Below are 21,007 nucleotides of genomic sequence, written 5' to 3' on the forward strand. Positions count from 1 at the left end.
AATAATGTGGCTGTGTGAACAATTAGGGGTAAACGTTTTTACAAGCCTGACTACTCCTACGACTCCATATGCTGGCTTGGAGCTTGAAGCTTGCTTGCAAGTGGATCACAGACTTGTAGGTTGTCCAGTTTAATCTTCCAGGCTAATGTGTAGTACGACAAGGGATTGATGAGCTGATGCTCCTGGTGCCTTCAAAAAAGGATTAATGCTCTGGTAACGCAATCATCCTCCATTTCTCCGGGTGCCAGACTCCCCACAATCACCATTAGAAGTTTGGAATTATCACACCTCTTACAACATTCTCGTCAGTATCGAGTATTGGGAGGTATATTGGGTCCCCCCACTCCGGGACGTCTAGGCACTTTGGTCAAGAGACGATATATGCCTGATGCGCACCGTCTCTTTCCTTTAATTTCTGGCACGTTCATCTCTCCCGCTCACTCCAAAACAGAACGGCATAGGAATAAATGCATAACGAGCCAGATACATCACGAGCTAGACGATACACATCTAAGTATACATAAGAAATCAAGACTACAATAAGGTGTAGGTAACATATACAAGAACGGGATAGATGAACACGAATATATGACGTACATGAGCGCAAGATACAACAAACCCAAGAAAAATCATATAAATACCCATCGACCGGTTGCGTGCATATCATGATTAAGGCACGCTCCACCTTTCCCGTCCCCGAACAACTAACCCTCCGTCCCACATCTTTACGTCCCAGCCTTTGTTCACGAGCGCTCGATGCACCGCGGGCTTCAATACGCCCACGCCCCCTGCAGAGTGGGTACCGCGGCCAGTAATGAGGCGAATGGGAGATGCTGTGGGACGGCGGTCGGGTAAAGTGACAGAGACATAGGCGCACACACGTAGACCCTTTCAGCAAAATGCCCAGCAACTGACAGTCAGAACGTGCGTACTCACCAGGTGAACATCCCTCCCTCTCTAATATCTCACTGGTAATCACTATCGCCTCTTGAACGCACGTCCCGTGCAGGTCGATGGATCTTTGATCATTGGAAGCATATCTACAGGGTGCGTCAGTATCAATTCTGAGAGTAATTGGAGGAAATTCGGAAATATCTGTACGAGGCAGAAGACAGAAAAAAATCTCACCTCCTCGCCTCAACCAACTCCCTTGCTTCGTCCAACGCATCCTTGCGCGCCTTCTCCGTAACATCCCTCGCCCTCTGCGCATAGTACAGCGCCACCTCTCCGCCCAATGGCCCCCGCCACGCCCGGCCCGCCTCGCGAAGCAGCTCTCCGCGCTCTTTGCGCGCCTGAAGCACACCACGCGCAAAGCGCGCATGTCGCGCCCCGGAGGTGTTCCCTCCAGTCGATTGGCTGGAAAGCTCCCCGACATCCCCCTTCCCGCCTTTGCCAAGTCCGTTCCCTGCGCCACGGACCTTGCGTTTATTTGAAGGGTTGCGGTCCTCCAGGGTTTGTGTGGTACGGGAGGATCGGATCGGGACGTCTTGCCATGGCTCCGGGAATTGGGGCTGTGTCGTGGGGCTGGAAGGAGGAGATGCGAATTTGCGCTTGGACGTTGGTGGAGGCTGCACGGACGGGGGACCCGTTGGCAACTTTGCACGTGCAGAAGTGAAACTCGAATTTGCATCTGTAAGCGGAGGCGGGAGGTGGTATATTCCTGCTTGGCATCCGGGTTGTTCGAGGTCACGAATGATCCAAACGACATCTAGAGCATCATCTGGCCTATTCTGCGTGGCAGAGAGTGCGAGGCGGGCGTCTGCATAGAGAGTATTACGTTGTTCCGCATCAAGAGTGGCGAAAGTGGGCGAGGCCTGGAGGAGGTCGAGGAGTGCAAAGAGGGTGTTGGTTTCTGCTTGCTTAGATTGCTTGACAGGGTTTTTTTCCTTAGCCTTGTGTTTGATACTGGTAGAAGTCGGGGGTAGAGCTGCAAGAGCAGCACGGAGAGCGTGCGCGGGCGTTACGTATGTTGGGGAGTGGAAAAAGGAAGTGAAATGTGATGGTTGGGCTGGAGGAAGTAGTGCAGCGAGCTGGGTAGAAAGCGAGGAGACTTGCGTCCATATGTCCACACCCACGCCCATAATCATGCCCTCCTTTTGCATTCCTTTCGTCTGCATTGGAGAAGGGGTAGCATGTTGTGTCTGCATCATGTCCACGATTTTGATTGTGCGGCCCTTGGTCTTCTTTTTCGTGGGGGTGGCGAGCTTAGGGGTGGATTTCGGCTTCGCGTGTGCGACGGTTTCCCAGTCCCCATTGAGTAATGGTGAAGGAGAGTGTTCGAAGGCATCGATTCCGCGCTCCTCAAGGTCGCGGATGTGTTCCATGTTTAAGATATACTCCACCACTCTTTCCATGTCGACATCTCCGTCTCCCTCCAGGGCCTCTCCATACTCTTCTCTCAGTAGGCGTTTGAGCCGTTCGACAGGCACATCCGAGAAAGCCTCTCGCAAGAAGCCAAGTGGCGAGCTAAATGAGTGCTGGGATGCCGATGACTCGCTTGCGGTCGTTGTACTGTCGCATAGGTCTGGAGTGGTGAGAGACGCAGTGGACATAACGTCGTCGAGCTCGTACTCATCCTGCTGTGCCTGTATTGCGAGAACCTTCAATATCTCTCGTATATTCTTGACCTGGTCAGGGGAGTGGGCGGCGTCCCCTTCTGGCGCATGGTCTGCAATGATAGCTGTAAGAAGGGAAGTATCAATTTGAGGGCAAAATTCAGCCTTCGCGGTCGAGGCGTAATAGCGTTCAGCACTATAGAACAAGTGGCAAGATGAGGAAACGCACCCGTAAAGTTTCATATAGATCCATGCTAGTCCTCTGTAATGTGGCAACACAAGTGAGCTTGATGATTCCGGGTCAAGCGAGGTGGATCGCAGATATTGATGGTGGTATTGATATAAGTAGCTATCGTAGCTCGGACATGCGGAAGGTGCGTGTTTTCCTGTAGAGCCTATTATTAATCCGGGGCACGATGGGAGAGAAATACAACATGTGGGGTCGATCGAGCGACTTGGTGTTGGGCTTGGAACATTAATGTTTGTGTTACGTCGTTCTCGTCGACTTTGATAGTCCCCTAGGATTGGATTTCAGTCTAGACTCCACGATGGTATCTCTGTGATGGGCTTCTGCCCGCTATACAGCCGAGCCCTGAGGTATACGTGGATAAGCGATATTGGGAGACCGACCGCAGCTCAGCGTGCGCCGTGAATGCTACTGGTGGCGCCATATTTCTCTCATTCAAACATTCAAGGATTCACAATGTTAGGCGTGTTGCGGTCGAGGTCTATCTGTAGGTCCACAACTGTCCGAAGACGGGTTGGTTTCTCCTCAAATTTACATAACGCCAGTTGGCTGAGAGCCATTCATTGATTCAAATCCCTGGTGTCAAGCTCCCGAAGGTCTGCTCCCCGCACCCTCTTCATGCTACTCGCATGTCTCTTCATCTTAAAACACAGGGTTCTCAGTTCACACCTGCTGGATGCTGTAACTTGTTTCGAGCCTAACCAACATGGCGTGAAAGAGTCGGGACCAAAACTCCTCCTGTAGCTCTGATCAGCGGACTGTGGTTGTGGGAGAGCAATGCTAACATGATCTTCCCCAAATCTTCCCTGCAGTCACCTCTGCATTCCAAAGTTGGTTTCGAGCTAACTGTCTTGCGCCCCCATGACAGGAGGGGTCCAACCTGTGTCCTAACCCACCCATTGTTCTTCTGCTGTCGGTCAGCATTGACTCGGAGCAGCCAGAACACATGAACATGAACACCCACTTGTGTCCTACTGGGTAGTAGGTACCGGGTCCCGGTATTGGCATTGACTATGTCAAGACCATTAATGGACTTGTGAGGTCAATGCTAGACTGTTATAGAAGGAATGTCTATATTCCTTCTATCGGTCTGCCTGCGGAAAAGTAGCAGACCGTGGTAAGTTAATCTCGCTGCGTCACTGGCAAGTGCATTCACCAATTTTGTCCCATCATGGAACTTAAGCATTGGCTCATATAGGCGGAATTCGACGACCGGCGTTTCGAGTTTAGCCGTACTGCCTGACCTCTGTGAGGTCGCATTTCACTTGTTCGCTTCATCGTCACGTAAACGATAGGGGCAACTTGTCCATTCATATCTCGGGTGGAAGGCAACCGAATGCCTTTGACAGCATCTTCCAAACCATCTCATCAGTGGCGCACGACTCCGCCGGCAGATGAACAGCGTAACATCTTACCCCATGGGGTTCAGATCTACCCGACTGTGAGTATCTTTTATTTCGTTCCATCGTCGTGAAGTTGATTTGGTTGGTAGGCGGTTTCGCTACTACACCTGATGTTAGTAGACGGATATATCATTATGGGCTATAGCCCTAAAACTGGAATACATCCCTTGGTTCAACTATCCATTGACATGATACATCACTGTAGGCTAATTATCCACCTATCTTCCATCCAAGAGCCGGCACATTTGTTACTTTGACAGCGGATGCCCGGCCAATGTCTAAGTTGAGCAACTTGAGCATTTTCTGAGAATCTGAGATCCAAATGTTGATTCATTGAAGACGTCACTATGTATGAAGGTACAGAAGCTACTAATCAACCCCATCGAGATCTTCGTGTGGGGGTTCATCAATAGAATGTCTGTCAATAGAAGGTCCGTCGTCCTGCTCGCCTTCTGCGCCATAATCCAAACCCGCACTTACTAGGGCTCCCACATCCCTCCACATTTCCGAAAAGCTTGCAGACAAGCCGCGACGGATAGCAGCCTGGCGGTTTGCATATGCGATCAGACCTTCCGCATATTCTGACCGCTCTACCATGCGAAGGGTTGCTCGCTCGTCCCACTGTCTGGCTTCCCATGCGAGAAACGCCAACACGCGCTGCATCTCAACCAGTAATAGCTGTATTTCTTCTTGCCACCGGTTATGTCGGGCCCTTGCCTTACACCATTCGACGCGGAGTGCTAAATCCACCGCAGAGTAAGTCTGTCATCTTCAAACGAAAACAGTGCTGCATGATCACTTACTGTCTTGCAGCCCCTCGCTGTCATGCGAAGAGATCCCATGAGTAAGCCAGATCCACGGCATGATTGCTGTGCCCAGAGTCTGTCCCCCAAGATCACCTATTGGTCTGAGGTCCGTTTTCTTCAGTGGTTGTAGGCCGTGATCCCACCCAACATGATCAACGTGCCTCGACAGGCAGACCAATGCGCTACGCGCACGCAAATATTTATCATGGCTGAGGACTAGCCGGTCATCAACAGCTTGTACGGTCTTCCGCGCCCCAGTATTGGCGCATTGTCCACGTAGGTGCTGGCTTTTGAAACACAAGAGCTGATGGCGAAGGCGTATATGGGATCGGCACTCGTCCAGAGCATCATTTGCCTGCGCAAAACGCAATGACCATTCTATGTGAAGCAGTTTTGGATCGCACGGTGTGTAGCTGCAGATGTTGGAAGGAAATAGCAGCTGAAAGTCCTCAGGTTTGACAGAATTGGGCCTCGACCTTGGACATCCGCTCTCTTCGTCATCACTGGGTGTATGGTTGAGGCCGGTAGCATTAGTAGCACGGAGTTGAGAGACAGATGGCATGTATAAGACTTGAATCTTGGTCCATGCTTCAATACGACGTTGGAGACTATTGCTGCGTGCTAGGATCTTCGTTTGTTGTTCATTTGTTGCATGTTGACCTAAGCTCCCGTTATCTGCACGAAGCCGTCGTCTAGAAAACAAAATTAGTGTAGTATCACTTGAATTCACTTGCCACCTACTGTGTATGCTCAATATCCAGACCCGTGCTGATGAGAATGCTCGGCGTCACATCAGAATGAAGTGAAACCAAAGATCTGTCCTCTAAATCTTGCGCATCTTGCATTAGTAGCTCTAGACGAACGGCCGCCTGCGTTGTGGCTGAACTTCCCATGAGACTATAAACAACTTGAATGAAGGCCGAAAAAATTACCTGTTACCCTGCTCTCAAACGGATTCGGATTCGAGTGGTCTAGCTCCCATGCTAATACTTCGTTTGTACAATTTGTGAGTGAGGCAACGCCTAAGTCTGATTGCTTGATGGACTCTTCCAACTCCGTAAGGGCATGGCGATGTTCTGTTTTGGCTTTGACGGCTTCCTTGATCTTGCGGAGTAAGACACGACCTTTAAAAATACATCGCTATAGTTAGTTTATGTCAACGAGGTGACTGCTGCAAAGACGTACCAAATGCAGTCACTTTCTTCCAGTTCCAATCGCCGAAATGGTCGTCAAGAACTTCGCGACGACTACCGGGCCCCATTTCCTTCGTACTTGCAGCGACGCGGTTTATATCGGCCCATCCACGTTCTGGTGCTTCCCCGTCTGTTCGACCAACTCCTGGTGTCCAGTTGAAGGAGAAATTCGTTTGGCAAGCGGCAATATGAGCAGCAATATGAAACTTGGGCACAAAGAAGTTGAAGGCCGTGTGCGTGCAATTGGGTTGGAGTTGCGAAGGAAGGGTCGAGACATGCCGCCAGAGCTCTTTGTGCCACTGGCAGGCAATATCATAGGAAAAGTTGACTATGGGAGTGGACGCAAAAGCAGACAGGGCGGAGAATACAATGTAATCCATATTCATATATCTGATGGAGGCATGAGTACCTGTAGCAATGGCATTGATAAAATTACTCACTTTTCGCCTCTTTGCAAATCTCCAACGCCACTTGCGAGCCGCATGTCGTGCCGCGCACAAACAACTGAGCCTACGCCGGTTGCCGCAAGCCCTTTGGCAAGCTTGGTATCCGCCATGTTGATGGCATTGTGGCTAACGCACATGCTCTTCTAAAGCATGTATTAGTACACCATGATATAAGTGAAGTTAAAATAACAAACCTCTTGCCTGACATCTGCATGATTGCGAAGGTATGTCTTGTACTGTCCTTCTTCCACAAAATACCCCCATCCGGGACTGAGCCCAGGGCCCTTGATATCGTTTGACACGAGATGACGCTTAAGGCGAAAATTGGCGTCAATGGCCAAGAATAGCGAGTAAAGCCATCTGTGTAAAACAGTAAGTTAATGATTGAATGAGTAGACGGAGGAAAACATACCGTTCATTTGAGCTGACATGTGCTAAGTCCTCAGGGACATTTTTTCCGAGCTGCGGACAGGCAGGGCACAGGACTGCGAGTTGTCCTTGTTGCGTTGCATCAACTCCCGCAGGGTTGTGACCGCGACCTGATCGTTTCAACGATGTGAGATTCCGCCACTGTCTCATGATCCTTAAAAAGACAGAGTAGCGGTCCTGTGTGGATAAATTAGTCAGTAACTAAGTAAGAAACGAGTGTCAGTCACCTTGATAGGCTTAATGCCTGTGTTGTCGCTTCGACGTGCAAGGCAATGATAAAACTCGTAAGCCGACACTTTAGACTCGAACGAAAGGAGGTGGAAATGTTCGAGAACTGCAAATGTTGCTGCAGTCCTCGGATCTGTTGAAGTTGATGGAAAGAAGCGGCCACACAAAAGTTGTCTGTAGTGGGATGGTGCATTCGCACAGCTACAGAAGTCGAGCACGACCTCGTGTATTCCATGGACATCGATTACAACAAAATTGTCCTCTTGTGCGGGTTTGGGATTGCGGCAGGACTGGCCAGTGTGATCTCCTAATTGGATGCGCAGGCCAAGGTGTTTTAAAGTTGTAGCGTGAAAATATCTGTCCTGCCATTGCTGAGATAGTGTTGTCAGAGAAAGGTACACCAAGTTGGTAGTAACTGAAATGCGAACCTACCTTGACTCGATGAAGCGGTACATTCTGGTGGAATTTGATCATGCACAGGCGGCAAAATAAATCAACTGAAAAACAATCCTCACAACGATATGATGTGTCCAAGTCCCCACAAGCATGGCATGAATGATCAGCCTTCCCGCGCCCTTCTAATCGAATCAACTCGTCTAGGTAATGCGATCGTTCTGAGGTCCAGACGCGCATCGGATCGTCCTATCATGGAAAAAGACAATGCAGAAGTCAGGTTTAGTTGAATAAAAAAAGGGAAATGTCGCTCACTTTAACCATCTGCTTTTGTTTTTCGGTCAGAACATAGATCTCATGAGGTTCAGCATCAAGAGATATATAGGTCTCATTCCAGGGATCAGTCTCGCAGCAGTCAGCGCCAACATCATGAGTCTCTGAGACGTTGTCCGCCGGTAGGACAGCATCAAGATATCTTGTCTCCAGGTTGATTTGTCCGGTAGGTTGAATTGTGAATACTCGATGGCGGTGGACGTTCTGGGAGGATTGTCCAGCAGAACCTGGGACAGGATGTCGAACAAGTCGAGGCTTCTTGCTGGGACGACCACCTGCTCCAGCCATGATTGTGAGTGAGAGTAAGAGCTAGTGTTGTCACATGGTGCAATGCGCTGTTGATATCACGTAAATAAGCTTCAACTGTGCCGACTCCAAGTGTAATCTATGTAGAGTTGGCCTAATGAGTGGGATTGAAAACTTACTAGTATATTAGGTGGGAGAGCTTAAGACGAGGCATTGATTTGTATGAAAAGGAATTGTTGTAGGCACTTGCGGATTGAGACAGGCAAGTTATGAGTTTTGGTCGGACCGCAAGTCTTAGTATTGATCACCTCTTATGGGTGTTAACAGTTGTACTAGTAGTGCGACCATTACAATTTATGAAGACCATACATATACTACCTATTTAAAATAAATCTCATAAGTCTAGAAGGTGGCGGCCCACCCAGTACTACGTTCCTGCATGCATTTTACTATGTTAATATCAATATGGCTCACTCAGAGACAATATCAGTATATTTATTATGGTCGGACTCCCTGAACGTTTGAAACCCTGAGCTTCTTTGAGCTCTGCTTCTTTTCAACTTTTTCTGAACCTATACCACTACAATTTCAATCCTAGTCCTCCAATGATGGCACGTCCAACTATTCACAAAACGGTGCAAGAAAGAAAGGAGGCTGCACGAGAAAAGCACAGATGCCTACTATGCCAAGTATGTCATAATTTTATTAATTGTTCCCGATGCTGTTCCTGACACCTACAGACATAGAGACCAAATCTTACAACGGCGGAGGGAGCATGGTGTAAAGAAACGTGACAAGGAAGCAGAGGCGATATCAAAAGAGATCTCGAGAGCTGTGGCGAAAGGATTGCGTGGCTGTGAGGATGATGACGAGTCTGAATCAGCGTCTGAATCAGACTCTGACAATTCCAGTGACGATGATGAAACTGACACACTGTAAGTTCTATTCTGTTTTTAAAAATAGAAATATGAATTGAAATGAAAAATTAATGTCCAACAGATCCAATCTTCCGGCATGCTTACTCGCCATCAAAGTCGCCAAGGACGACATGCTCACATTAATTGGTGCCAACCCCTGCCGAGTACGTCAAGAGCATCCCAGATGATTGCAGTACAAAGGGTGATATCTCTATCATTGTGAACTCAATCGGCGAGATTGAAAAACTACTCAAGCGTGTGATTCGTGCACAAGACAAGATCCTGAATTTCTGTGGTATCTCACCTGAGTGGCATGCCGCTGACACGGTCTCTTGATTCTTGAAGACCACAGCCGCATACTTGGAGGACATTCAGCTTCTTGAAATGTCCGGAGGAATTGTGGAGCTTACAGTGGCACAATGGTTGGGGGAACTAATGTATCAGAAGGACATCAGGATTTGATTAGTACCATACATAATTTGCGACTACATACATTGAGCCAAAATACAGCTGCAAGCTCCTTCCAACGCAAAAAGTACATTTGGGGGCCCGTGTGTGGGATGTTTGAGAGCAAAATATCGAACTATTATCATTCAATTCGTGCTACATAAGTATACCCATCCCACGATCGTGTGAGGCAACATACGTGAACATTTTAATGACAGCTCTCATTGCATAACAATTAATGTAGATGGCACCCCGGAAATGGAGCACTCCTGAGCAGGAGGCATGGCTGCGTCCTTGGTATGAGAAGTATCGCGCAAAGCAATCAGACTGAGCCAAGAACTGGGCAAATTTCTTTACCGACTTGTTGGAGGAGTGGCTTGATGTATTCCCCGAGCCAAGGCCAGCTACAGTGCCACCTATCGGGCCGCTGACCATGGATGAGCTTGTGATCATGGATCAGGCTGAAGCCGAGCGAAAAAAGGTGCGTCGTCACCGCAAAATGTCCTGTTGAAACAATCATGTTAATAGATGCTCACAGAAATTAGAGAACCGTTTCAAAAATAGCCTCGGGTCTATGAAGACGGGACGGCAAGCAAAGGCTGAGGCCGCAAACATCTTCAATGCGGTGCTGAAGAGTGTCACCGAATGTGAAAAGCCGACACGTTCCCTTCAGGAAGTCAAGGCGTATTCCAAACTTTACTACCAGAGGCATGTAAAGGTCATGGTTGATGACAGACTAAAGGCAGAAGCTGAGGCGCTACAAGCCGAGAACAAGGCACTTACTAATGGGATGCGTGTAGCCATTGCCAAAAAGGTGGCAGCGAACCTCTACGAAGGAGAGACAAATGAAGTTAAGGCGGAGGTACGGAAGTACATCGAGGATGCGAAGATGCATAGAGACAATGAGAAGGAGGGAATGTGGAGCGAAGACGATTATGGGAGGTAATGATTCATGAATTCTAACGTGTCAATAAGCTTACATGACTTCACAGAAATATTGAAAAACTCGCCGCTATGGTCAATAAATTCTTGACCGGACTTGCGGATGCGACAGGGTTTTCGTTCTCCCTCCTCGCAGGTGGCCCTTCTCCAGAGCTTGGTGGATTGATTGATGTCTATAGGTAAGTCATCCATGTTTATCCGTAGCATTCAGTACTCACCTTGGATACGAAGTTTTCATGTAGGTCAAACGAAGTATGGGAACAACTTCAGTCAAACATACCCAGAATTTGAGAGCGCTATTATGGCTCCTTTCAAAGACTATCTGCACAGAGTTTATCGTAAGTTTGCTGTAATCACTGATAGAAGCCGACTTACCAATCCATCAATAGCAGAGGCTACAGCGACTTTGAAGGCGAGGCTAGGGAGTGCAAGCGATGATCTCGATCATGATGATGGTGGTGATCGTTCACCGATAAGTGCGGGGTTAGGAATTAGCCATGATGACACATCTGGTCAGGTGATGTTCAACACATTGTCCCAGGCGGACAAAGTCCCAGACATCAATTTGCCTGAAAACTCGACTGATATCAATTGGCCGGACATAGACGACTCATTCTGGGAGGGACTCTCTGCGCAAGTCGATGCATTTGAGGCATCAGGCGGAAATCCAAACCTGCCATGCTTACCTCCCTACCCGCAGGCAGCATCTGCCTTGGAGTCGCTGCCAGATCCCTTAACTCCACCTCCTGGCTTGCCCCCAAACACGTCGCCATCACCTCCCATAACTCCACCTCCTGGCTTGCCCCGAAACATATCTCAGCCTGCACCCATTGTGGTACCACTGCAGGACTTACCCACACCACTGCAGAACTCACCCGCACTTCCTCCAACCACCACATTGTCCTCTGAGTCTATGCGAATCCAGGCCCCATCCATGGATTTATTTCAGCCTACACCCATCTTAGCTCCGGAGGACTCACCCATGCTTCCTCCAGCTGCTGTTCCTTCATCCGCTGCGCCAGTTTCATCCCCATCTACCATACCCGATCAACAAAGTCAGCCTCTCGCACCCGTTGCATCCCCATCTACCATACCTGATCAACAAAGCCAGCCTCCCACACCCATCGAGTGTTCTGTTCTGCGCAGGACCGGCCGAGTCTCTGTTCCATCCTCGCGCAATGTTATTGCTAACAGTATTGGTGACAACCGTCTGATTGCTAGCAAGCGCCGTGGACCGGCAGGTGAAGATGGTGTCTCAGGTCACAAGAAGTGCGTTATTTTCGTCGTTTATAAATTCGGTAAATCTAACTTGACAAACAGGAAACAAAGAGTTTAAAGTTTCAAAGCTCTGCAGTCACTACCATACCTATCTTCGCATATAGTTAATTTGTCGTCTTCACATATAGTTATTTTGTTGTCGTTCTTAATTGTTGTCTTGATAATAAAATGAGCTTACATGTTTCTGATCAGTGAAAATCTGAAAACACTTAGAAATGCGAGAATATGTACATCACGTGGTAAGGTAGGGCTACTACAAAAACCAACCAATCGTGACATGGTGTGACAGCTGACGAGATGCAAGGCACGACGGTTGCGACGTTGATGCATGGGCGGCGCCACCGGCCATGCAAGGAGATTAGATGTATTAGATGTAAGTAGCAAAGTGTCGAGTGTATGTACTATTTAGCTATTAACTATATTATTCTGAAGTCTATGTGATCTGGTTGTCACCAAGTTCCTGTAAAATACTGTCCGGAAGAGTGCGGTGACCTCAATATTTCCTGTTTGCCCATGCCGCTTGCTTTCCATTCAGACCTTTCCGATATGCGTCTAGAAACTGTAAGGACCGGTTCGAAAACCTATAACTGTGTGAGTTTGACTCTTTCAATTCTCGAAGCATCAGCAGCAATACTTACCGACGCATGCACTCAATGGGAACAGAGTTCAGTGCCTTATGAACATTGGTTTCCATCAGCCGTAGTTGTAGTATTAGACCTACATATTATGGCAACTACCATTCTTACCATAGACACTTTTGACGGCAATTACCAGCAGCGCAATTTGACCTAATCCATGGCATTTGTCAGGCCCTATTTTGCTGGGTGTTTTGGCTTTCACAGCCGCATTTTTTGGATTTTTGAAACTCAGCTATGTTTTCAGTCACAAATGTGTTTTCCACATTTGTCAGATGTTTTGGTATGTTTTATTCCGCAATTTTGGCCTCCAAAAGCGGAAATTCACAAAACACATCCTGTTTTGGTCACCTCCTCATGTCAGGCCTCCCCACATTATTCCCACACTCCGCATTTTCGCATTTTTAGCCACCTACTGTGGGAATTACCCCACAACACCCAAAACATCATCCCAATATGGTATACCACATAATTATAATTATTCCCACACCCTCCCCACCTCACTGCAGCTTCACCACTACACCACAATAGGTCCTCCCTTGTATCTAAGTAGTAGTTTGGTATATACATGTATAATATTATCTAATAAACCGCTTTTTTTGTCAATTTGTGTGCCTGCTCATCCTCCAGGCCTTTTTCAAACAGGGTAGGGTACAGAACATTTTCGCATTTTTGCCCCTTTGATAGGGGGGTGTTCCAGGACATTCAGAACATATTTATGAGCATATATGAGTATATTCCCATCTTTATTTCACCCCCTGAAGTGTCCTACATCAATAGATATAGCACATATGCAAGAAAACACAGAATATGTTCTCATTTGATTATTTCTAGGTGAACAGCCTTGTAAAAATGATTCCCAGCATCTATTTAACAATAGGAACAATGTATCAGGAGCCCAGGACCATAGGATAATTCCCTGTTGCATGGTGTGCCCCCCCTCTCCTGGTGGTTTACCCCCTGTGAAACTTTTTCCTGTAGGACCGGACCTCAATTGAGGTAGGGGGTCTATTCCTATGTATATTTGAGGTAAGTCTATCATATAGCTGGCCCAGGACACACATAGGATCCTGCTACAGGAACAAAAACATAGAAAATCGCATTTTTGACACTTTTGATGTTTTTTAGTCCCTTACACTTGCACAAATGACCAGTCCTGCTCATATATGATCAGTAGTACATTCACAAATATGTTTTGTGCCAAGGATCAGCCCTACATAGGGTGCAAATGTGATAAATGATGTACAGGGGCTTTTTCTACTGATAAGAAGCCTACATAGTAATCAAGCCTGTGATAAGTAATCAAAGACCTGGGATATGTCCTATATATGCCCCTGATGATAGATTTGAAGATTTAGAAAGATCCATCAAGGACTGACTGAATGACAAGTAAAGCCACATATATGTGAAAAGTGACAATTGACATCTTTTCACACAAAGTTACATTTATATATGATACAAGTCAAATATTTCATTAACAATATGTAGGATACATTGTAGACTACTAAAGGAACATATACTACATACTGCCCTGAGGTTGAAGGGTGGTGGAAGGGATGTGGTGTATATCTGAGTTGACCTAGCATTAAAGTGCTACTATTGCTCAACTGACCATTTTCGATGTTTTGGGTCTTTGAACTTTCCCACACTCAATTTCTTATCTATTTCACTTCCTCAGCACTCAATTCTTGTTGGATTGTTCTGTACATTTAGGCCTATGATACTGGGTATATTTGAAATCTACTCCAGGTGTCTGATTATTAAATTTCGATGAATTGAAAGTATGGGATCCTTATCAGTAGAAATAGCAAGTATTCACACTAACTCAAACCTCTGGCCTATTGTGAGCTGATCCTTGTCACAAAAAGCAAGTATATATACTATGATAATGATATATGAACAGGTTGTATAATTTATGCAAGAGTAAGATACTGAAAACATCAAAAGTGTCAAAAATGCGATTTTCTATGTTTTTGTTCCTGTAGCAGGATCCTATGTGTGTCCTGGGCCAGCTATATGATAGACTTACCTCAAATATACATAGGAATAGACCCCCTACCTCAATTGAGGTCCGGTCCTACAGGAAAAATTTTCACAGGGGGTAAACCACCAGGAGAGGGGGGGCACACCATGCAACAGGGAATTATCCTATGGTCCTGGGCTCCTGATACATTGTTCCTATTGTTAAATAGATGCTGGGAATCATTTTTACAAGGCTGTTCACCTAGAAATAATCAAATGAGAACATATTCTGTGTTTTCTTGCATATGTGCTATATCTATTGATGTAGGACACTTCAGGGGGTGAAATAAAGATGGGAATATACTCATATATGCTCATAAATATGTTCTGAATGTCCTGGAACACCCCCCTATCAAAGGGGCAAAAATGCGAAAATGTTCTGTACCCTACCCTGTTTGAAAAAGGCCTGGAGGATGAGCAGGCACACAAATTGACAAAAAAAGCGGTTTATTAGATAATATTATACATGTATATACCAAACTACTACTTAGATACAAGGGAGGACCTATTGTGGTGTAGTGGTGAAGCTGCAGTGAGGTGGGGAGGGTGTGGGAATAATTATAATTATGTGGTATACCATATTGGGATGATGTTTTGGGTGTTGTGGGGTAATTCCCACAGTAGGTGGCTAAAAATGCGAAAATGCGGAGTGTGGGAATAATGTGGGGAGGCCTGACATGAGGAGGTGACCAAAACAGGATGTGTTTTGTGAATTTCCGCTTTTGGAGGCCAAAATTGCGGAATAAAACATACCAAAACATCTGACAAATGTGGAAAACACATTTGTGACTGAAAACATAGCTGAGTTTCAAAAATCCAAAAAATGCGGCTGTGAAAGCCAAAACACCCAGCAAAATAGGGCCTGACAAATGCCATGGATTAGGTCAAATTGCGCTGCTGGTAATTGCCGTCAAAAGTGTCTATGGTAAGAATGGTAGTTCCCATTTTACTAGGTCTAATACTACAACCAGGGGTGTTTCCATCTCTTCGTCCTTCGTGGTGGGTGGATATAATCGGTAAAGTCTTTTAGCATATCCCCAACACTGTTCGATGAAGTTGAGTTCACAGTGAAACTTCGGCAAGATGATTAGCTTGAAGTGCCGCGCAAGGCAGTGTTCTTCCAGGCGACTTGGGACACCAACAAAATCTGGCTCATTGAAGAGGATTCTTCGACAACAACATTGAGTGGCCCCCTCTGGGCACCTGAACTTGGTGCACTGGGCCTTCAGCTTCGAAACATTGTACCCTCTCTCCCACAGAATCTCCGCCATGCCCTTGAACTTTCCCGCATGCTCATGGCCGGGTGGGAAATAAAGCGGCTGTGGTCGTCCGTCTGCGAATCGCCCATCTTGCATCGGCACCTTCGTTTTTAGAACTTTCCCATCCCGCCCATGGACTGGTTTTCCGTCTTCTCCCAATAGCGTCGTCTCAACTCCCCCATTCCCGGATTCCCTTGGGTGTCTTCCGTGCAGATAGGGCATTATCTGCTTGTTTCAGGTGCGTGGATGCGTTATCAAACACGAGAACATGATCTGACTCTGGATAATTGTTTTCCAGGATGTCCATGACCTTCGTCACCTGTTTCAGCATGTCTTCACTTGTGTACCATCCATCTCGCGACTTCCCTGCTCGAAAGACAACTCTTGCACTCTCTTTCCCATCTCGTGATCTGCACCATCCTCGATCTGCGGAAATGAAATCGGAGATCATGATTGATATCCCTTCCCCCTTTGGACGAGGATCGGAACCTGCATTGAGATGATACCATCCGGAATGACGCCTGTCATTTGCGTAGAATGTGACTTCGTCCTGCAGCCAAACTTCGACAGGACATTCATGTGGTTCCAAATTGATCTCCGATGTGAGTCCGTCACTCATCCACCGTCTCATTTGAGCTTGTAATGCCATCATCTCCGGTATAAAAATGTTCTGGCAATAATTAACCACATCTCCTCGTTCATGTCCATCAACATACTGACCACGATGGTCAGTGCGCCAGTGATACCCAAGTGTATGCATCCATTTCTTCGCCGTTGCGAGGGAAATCGTTGATTTGAGTCCAAAGCGACTCTGGGCTTCTTTGTCAGAGAGGTACGTGACGAGATCCCCTGCCTTGACATATCTCCCGACCGATTGTAGGTGCAGGTGAAGTTCGTTCATGAGCTCTTCATTATCAAGCTTCGATATCTTCGATCGGCCGTATTGGTCGAAAGGGAGATCGTCACGGTCCGTGATAAATGCCTTGGCCCATGCACGTAGTTGGCGTGCATAATATGTGCCTTTCTGATGCACATTAGCTGTTGCCAATGATGCTGCCATCCACTGAGGTGAGGACCCCTTTCCGAGCGTATCCGCCTCCTTTGACTTGCTGATAAACATTCCTAAAAATGTTTTGATCTGCTCTAGGCGCTCCCGGAACAAGGCAGGCAAGTCTACCCATATGTGTCCCACTCCATTCTTCCGCAATGGTTTCAAGACAAGCTTTAGATCATCGAGTGCTTTTTCCACAACAGGAAGAGTGGGGGCCGCATGCCAGTTCAGAGCTCGGTATTGACGTGCAGGGCTGGTGGTGTATTCAACATCTTTTTCGCTGTCACCGAAACTGCCATCTATGCAACTGAGATCATCGCCAAGAGACCCGACGGATTCATGATCTAGGTAGGTATCATCATTGTTAGGGCAATCCGACACGAATGCTGAGTAGCGGTTGGGAAGATGCGGTGGATTGGACTCGTTGTGAGCTGCAAGCGTGTCTCTGGTGATATATGTTGGAAGTGATGTCCTCCCTGAGTTGTCATCAATGATCATATTCACTGATTCGAAGTTGGTAGGAGCAAGCGGCACAGTTCTTTCAACATTCGAGAAAATTTCCATATCAGCAAGGACACAAGACACAGGTGATGTGCGAGTTGGCAAGCTAGCATCTCTGACAGTGATATCTGTTTCATCTCCAGCTCCAGCACATATGTCAGTCGAGGCCCGCATAGAAGCGAGGGGAGTCTGGACAAAAAGCCGTCAATCAGTGCTCCAAAGCATGCCACAAAAAGGTAACATTAAACTCACACTCAAGTTTTGGTTCTCTTTGTTCGTCTCGCGTAGACCCGGCTCTTGACGTCTGCATCGAAGATTCGCAATGCTCGCGCGGTTCCTCTTGTTGCATGGAGCCATCTTGGTGAGAATAATGGAACCGGATGAGGTGGAACATAATCGCCGGCCAACGGTGGTGCAAATTTCTTGGCAAACTTACTTCGATAAATGCCACAATCCCATCTAATGTCCATAAGTTACACTACATGCACTTTCTAATGAATCAGGTCCTGTGAACTGTACTACATAGTGTGCTCCATCATTCACAGGTTTCCGATTTTCTCTCCTTCATGTTATCCTAGAGCCTTCATCACTTTGCAATTCTGTCACGCTTTCAATACATTTGTCACGTGATGTTGGTCGATTTTGTAGTAGCCCTACCTTATACTTGGAGACTTTCTTATCCAACGGTTCTAAACGTGAATTCCAGATAGCAACAGCAACTGGAAGAGCCTATCAGATAAATCTGAGAATATGTAAGCCTGCTGCTTACTACAACACATCATGTGCTTGTTCGGTTACCTTATATCACCGTTTTTCCTTGTCTTTATCTCAGACTCGGGTCTCCTAGATACCACGACATTGCTCCTTTGTAACATCTCTCCAAATCCACGATCTTGTTCCGTTATCTCTTGTCCGATCAGTCTTAGTGTTTCCCGCCGTTCCACGGCGGGTCTCCAGAATATTACTTAAAAACATGTGATTACCTTCGGCAAACTGCAATTCCAAGAGCGCCAGTCGCTTGCAGGCTAAGGTATTACTGACGAGGTTCTCGTCAACTCCATTACTGATACCAAAGACATCGTGAGTTTGCATTTGACTTCTGTGCCCTGTGCAAAAGCGTACCGTATGATGATAGAGGGTATCGTACCTGGAGCGCAAGCAGACGGAGGGTACACTCCATGGACTATGTGCTGCAGAGATTCAATCGTCCGCGCGATGTTCGTAGAGCTGCGTTGTGTGAGGTTCATCGCGAGTCACGAGGCCAAGGTGAATAGACTTACCGGAAGTAAGTCAAACGTTCATCTTCGAGCTTTTGAGGAAGAAATTTCAATCTTCAGAAAGATGCGAGTGAGATGAAATCAAGAAGCTGCGCATATGCTTACCTGTCTACATAGAGGCTTCGCAATGCTGTCCCGAAAGAATACGTGGACTGTTCTCAGACGCGTAAGCCAAGCAACTGGGTCTCGCATGGAGCTCAGTCACCTGTTTTCCAACGTCCGTAAGCTCTCCTAGGAGGCTGTATTCCGTATTGAAATGTGCTCATCGCGAGTACCCATATATGCGCATCGACTTACCATAACCCCTCGGACGTTTTGCCATGCCTGTTCTCGACAACTTTCTTATACCACAGTCCGTCATCTACGGTAGGACTGAGTCCAGCTACGGTCTCGTGAAAGCTTTTCGCAGTGTTGCACATCTGCCAGTAGACGAGCACGAGAGGCAAATAATGTGGTCAACGCTCCAGACCCAGACACGCCCACTAAATTGAGAGACAAATACCGATCCAAATTCCCTTCTGCAAAGCCGATCGATGCGTCAGGTATTGTACTGCGATGTATATACAGCGTCCATTAAAAAAAAGCACCTAGATATTAGTCCATCGCCTCACTCCCGATCACTGCTTGAGCTGGAACTCTCATGCTTCTGTTTGCTGTTCTTGGCAATCCTCTTGGCACGTGCGAAGATGCCGACCTCTTTGTCTCGGATAAAGTTCACGATGACCATCGTCCAGCTGGGATGTGATGGGAGAATATCGTAGAACTCTGGTGCTAGCGCTCGCAATGCAGGAAGACGCGTCCATGGGATGGAAGGGAAGTCATGATGCTCGTTGTGGTAGCCGACCTGCGCAACATAATCAACAAAGGCACTAAATATTAATATTGCAAAACGACAATACGTTGTAAGCCAGAATGTTCAGGAGGCCATAATAGCTATAGGTCTCCTGGTTGAGACCATCCCATACATAATGCTCGGCAATGAAGTGGCCTGCGCATGGATGCAGACTTCCGGCAAAGAAGCTCGAGAAGAGCAGGTATAGCAGAGGGCGTATGCCGAAGGTGCGCACCAGGACATAATTGAAGAGAAGTTGCACAATCACATTGTACAAATGCCATCGGGTGGGCGTCTGCATTCTGACAAAGCCAGGTCTCAGGGCATAGAAGAATATCTGGAACGTCCTAGGATATGGATGAGGCAAGCAACATGCTAGACGCGCGACGCTTCACTCACGCAAAAAATGTCTTTCCAAGAACGTTATTCAGACAAAGCAGTTCAAAATTTGTGGGGAGATCAGTGTCTATGCCGTCCTCCCCAAGATGTTTGTGATGCTCTATGTGGTATTTCTGGACGCGTCCGCAGTACCTATCAGTCCACGTTTGCTCACACGCACGTGTTACACACCTTGAACGCGGCAAAATAAGGTACACCAATGGGTAAGTTGGCAAAGACAGCCAGAGCCTTGTTTGCATTGATGCCCTTGAATGCTAGGTTATGCGTGATCTCGTGGATGGCGAGGAAGAGGTTCTGGTTCGTGGTGCCGCCTACAGCGTACGCGAGGAACAAGAAGCGGAAAGAGAGCGGATGGGTGTGTCGGAGATGCATGGCAAGGTAGAGCTGCAGTGACACGACGGCTAGCACAACGTATTTTGTGAGAGGCTCGTAGCCCATGAGCTTCGTTACTTCAGGGTGCGCTTTCATGATGGCCATACGCCGCGAGCGGTGAGGTTCCTCCGTCATTATCCACAGAAAATCTGTGGGGTCCTGCGGTGGACCTGGATAGGATAGACCGTCATCCTGTTCAGTTGGGGAAACAACGGTTGTCCGGCGTAAAGAACGTCTCCCTTCCGTAAAAGACTCAGCACCGCCGAAGTAGCTGAAGTCTAGAGAACAATCAGCTAATCCAAGGCGATTTAAAAAACTGAGTTACCAATCTCCGACCCTGTTCCTTTGCAAACCGATTGTGCTGCCATGGAGCCTGTCCAGGCTGCGCCGTCTACTACGAACGAACGTGGATTGGTGGTCAGTGCAATACTTGACGGTGAGAGGTTCTTCGACCACAATTTTGGAATTTGATTGAAGGTGGTAGTTCGGCGCTCGGGATCTGCCGGGTGTGATCGGTAGCAATAAATAAATTTGATCTTCTCATACCTTTCAAAAGTCCGACACCCGTTGGGCCGTTTATAAAGACGCGCGATTTGTATGAGGGACCGTATTGGACAAAATAAAATAAAAACGATAAAGTAAATAAATCGACGTTATAACTAAAACTCAAATTGATTTCACAAAAGTCATCCACGTGGCTTCTCAAAACTCTAAATCATTTCAGAAAAGTCGTCCACGGACCACGTGGCTACCAAATCAGGATGATTATGCACAAAAGTCATCCACGTGCTTTCTC

At 47.2% G+C, this 21,007-nt stretch overlaps 7 protein-coding genes across 7 annotated transcripts; 2 read left to right on the forward strand and 5 right to left on the reverse strand.

The window, feature by feature from the left end:
• Positions 1 to 82: 82 nt before the first annotated feature.
• Positions 83 to 3,078, reverse strand: DEU56DRAFT_790232 (uncharacterized protein). The gene is made up of 3 exons (XM_041352594.1): positions 2,785 to 3,078; positions 1,129 to 2,720; positions 83 to 1,040 (listed from the first exon to the last, which is right to left on the reverse strand). The coding sequence occupies exons 1-3, from the start codon at positions 2,806 to 2,808 to the stop codon at positions 425 to 427; spliced, it is 2,232 nt and encodes a 743-aa protein (XP_041210832.1). The 5' UTR covers positions 2,809 to 3,078; the 3' UTR covers positions 83 to 424.
• Positions 3,079 to 4,472: 1,394 nt separating this feature from the next.
• On the reverse strand, positions 4,473 to 7,940 carry DEU56DRAFT_883917 (uncharacterized protein; the record flags this gene model as incomplete). Its single annotated transcript, XM_041356151.1, has 10 exons — positions 4,473 to 4,945; positions 5,009 to 5,703; positions 5,753 to 5,891; positions 5,944 to 6,135; positions 6,197 to 6,594; positions 6,645 to 6,790; positions 6,845 to 7,010; positions 7,063 to 7,256; positions 7,307 to 7,678; positions 7,740 to 7,940. The coding sequence occupies 10 exons, from the start codon at positions 7,938 to 7,940 to the stop codon at positions 4,575 to 4,577; spliced, it is 2,874 nt and encodes a 957-aa protein (XP_041210833.1). The 3' UTR covers positions 4,473 to 4,574.
• A 1,012-nt stretch (positions 7,941 to 8,952) lies between these two features.
• DEU56DRAFT_910477 (uncharacterized protein) lies at positions 8,953 to 9,532 on the forward strand (the record flags this gene model as incomplete). Its single annotated transcript, XM_041357176.1, has 4 exons — positions 8,953 to 8,972; positions 9,026 to 9,214; positions 9,279 to 9,360; positions 9,398 to 9,532. The coding sequence occupies 4 exons, from the start codon at positions 8,953 to 8,955 to the stop codon at positions 9,530 to 9,532; spliced, it is 426 nt and encodes a 141-aa protein (XP_041210834.1).
• A 544-nt stretch (positions 9,533 to 10,076) lies between these two features.
• On the forward strand, positions 10,077 to 11,921 carry DEU56DRAFT_910478 (uncharacterized protein; the record flags this gene model as incomplete). Its single annotated transcript, XM_041357177.1, has 6 exons — positions 10,077 to 10,124; positions 10,182 to 10,585; positions 10,636 to 10,764; positions 10,817 to 10,923; positions 10,975 to 11,854; positions 11,906 to 11,921. The coding sequence occupies 6 exons, from the start codon at positions 10,077 to 10,079 to the stop codon at positions 11,919 to 11,921; spliced, it is 1,584 nt and encodes a 527-aa protein (XP_041210835.1).
• A 3,519-nt stretch (positions 11,922 to 15,440) lies between these two features.
• DEU56DRAFT_870337 (uncharacterized protein) lies at positions 15,441 to 16,839 on the reverse strand (the record flags this gene model as incomplete). Its single annotated transcript, XM_041355621.1, has 2 exons — positions 15,441 to 15,972; positions 16,040 to 16,839. The coding sequence occupies 2 exons, from the start codon at positions 16,837 to 16,839 to the stop codon at positions 15,441 to 15,443; spliced, it is 1,332 nt and encodes a 443-aa protein (XP_041210836.1).
• A 1,494-nt stretch (positions 16,840 to 18,333) lies between these two features.
• On the reverse strand, positions 18,334 to 18,664 carry DEU56DRAFT_712959 (uncharacterized protein; the record flags this gene model as incomplete). Its single annotated transcript, XM_041347536.1, has 3 exons — positions 18,334 to 18,394; positions 18,454 to 18,558; positions 18,612 to 18,664. Coding segments are annotated over 3 exons (219 nt in total), but the record flags the coding sequence as incomplete, so codon positions are not given.
• A 320-nt stretch (positions 18,665 to 18,984) lies between these two features.
• Positions 18,985 to 20,813, reverse strand: DEU56DRAFT_790242 (fatty acid desaturase-domain-containing protein). Its single transcript, XM_041352595.1, has 6 exons — positions 20,758 to 20,813; positions 20,537 to 20,710; positions 20,011 to 20,489; positions 19,840 to 19,952; positions 19,508 to 19,787; positions 18,985 to 19,452 (listed from the first exon to the last, which is right to left on the reverse strand). Exons 2-6 carry the CDS (start codon positions 20,577 to 20,579, stop codon positions 19,216 to 19,218), a joined length of 1,152 nt encoding a protein of 383 aa, XP_041210838.1. The 5' UTR covers positions 20,580 to 20,710; positions 20,758 to 20,813; the 3' UTR covers positions 18,985 to 19,215.
• Between the last annotated feature and the right edge of the window lie 194 nt (positions 20,814 to 21,007).

Source organism: Suillus clintonianus, assembly GCF_016758775.1.
Source record: "Suillus clintonianus strain FC179 chromosome Unknown DEU56scaffold_19, whole genome shotgun sequence".
NCBI classification, from domain to species: Eukaryota; Fungi; Basidiomycota; class Agaricomycetes; order Boletales; family Suillaceae; genus Suillus; species Suillus clintonianus.

Coding starts and splice junctions, on each gene's coding strand:
- DEU56DRAFT_790242 (XM_041352595.1), bottom strand. CDS start 20,579: ATGGCAGCACAATCGGTTTGCAAAGGAACAGGGTCGGAGATTG. Junction 19,788..19,839: donor CTTGGAAAGACATTTTTTGC/GTGAGTGAAGCG, acceptor TCCATATCCTAG/GACGTTCCAGATATTCTTCT. Junction 19,453..19,507: donor TGAACATTCTGGCTTACAAC/GTATTGTCGTTT, acceptor TATGTTGCGCAG/GTCGGCTACCACAACGAGCA.
- DEU56DRAFT_790232 (XM_041352594.1), bottom strand. CDS start 2,808: ATGGATCTATATGAAACTTTACGG. Junction 2,721..2,784: donor ATCTATATGAAACTTTACGG/GTGCGTTTCCTC, acceptor TCGACCGCGAAG/GCTGAATTTTGCCCTCAAAT. Junction 1,041..1,128: donor GAGTTGGTTGAGGCGAGGAG/GTGAGATTTTTT, acceptor CGCACCCTGTAG/ATATGCTTCCAATGATCAAA.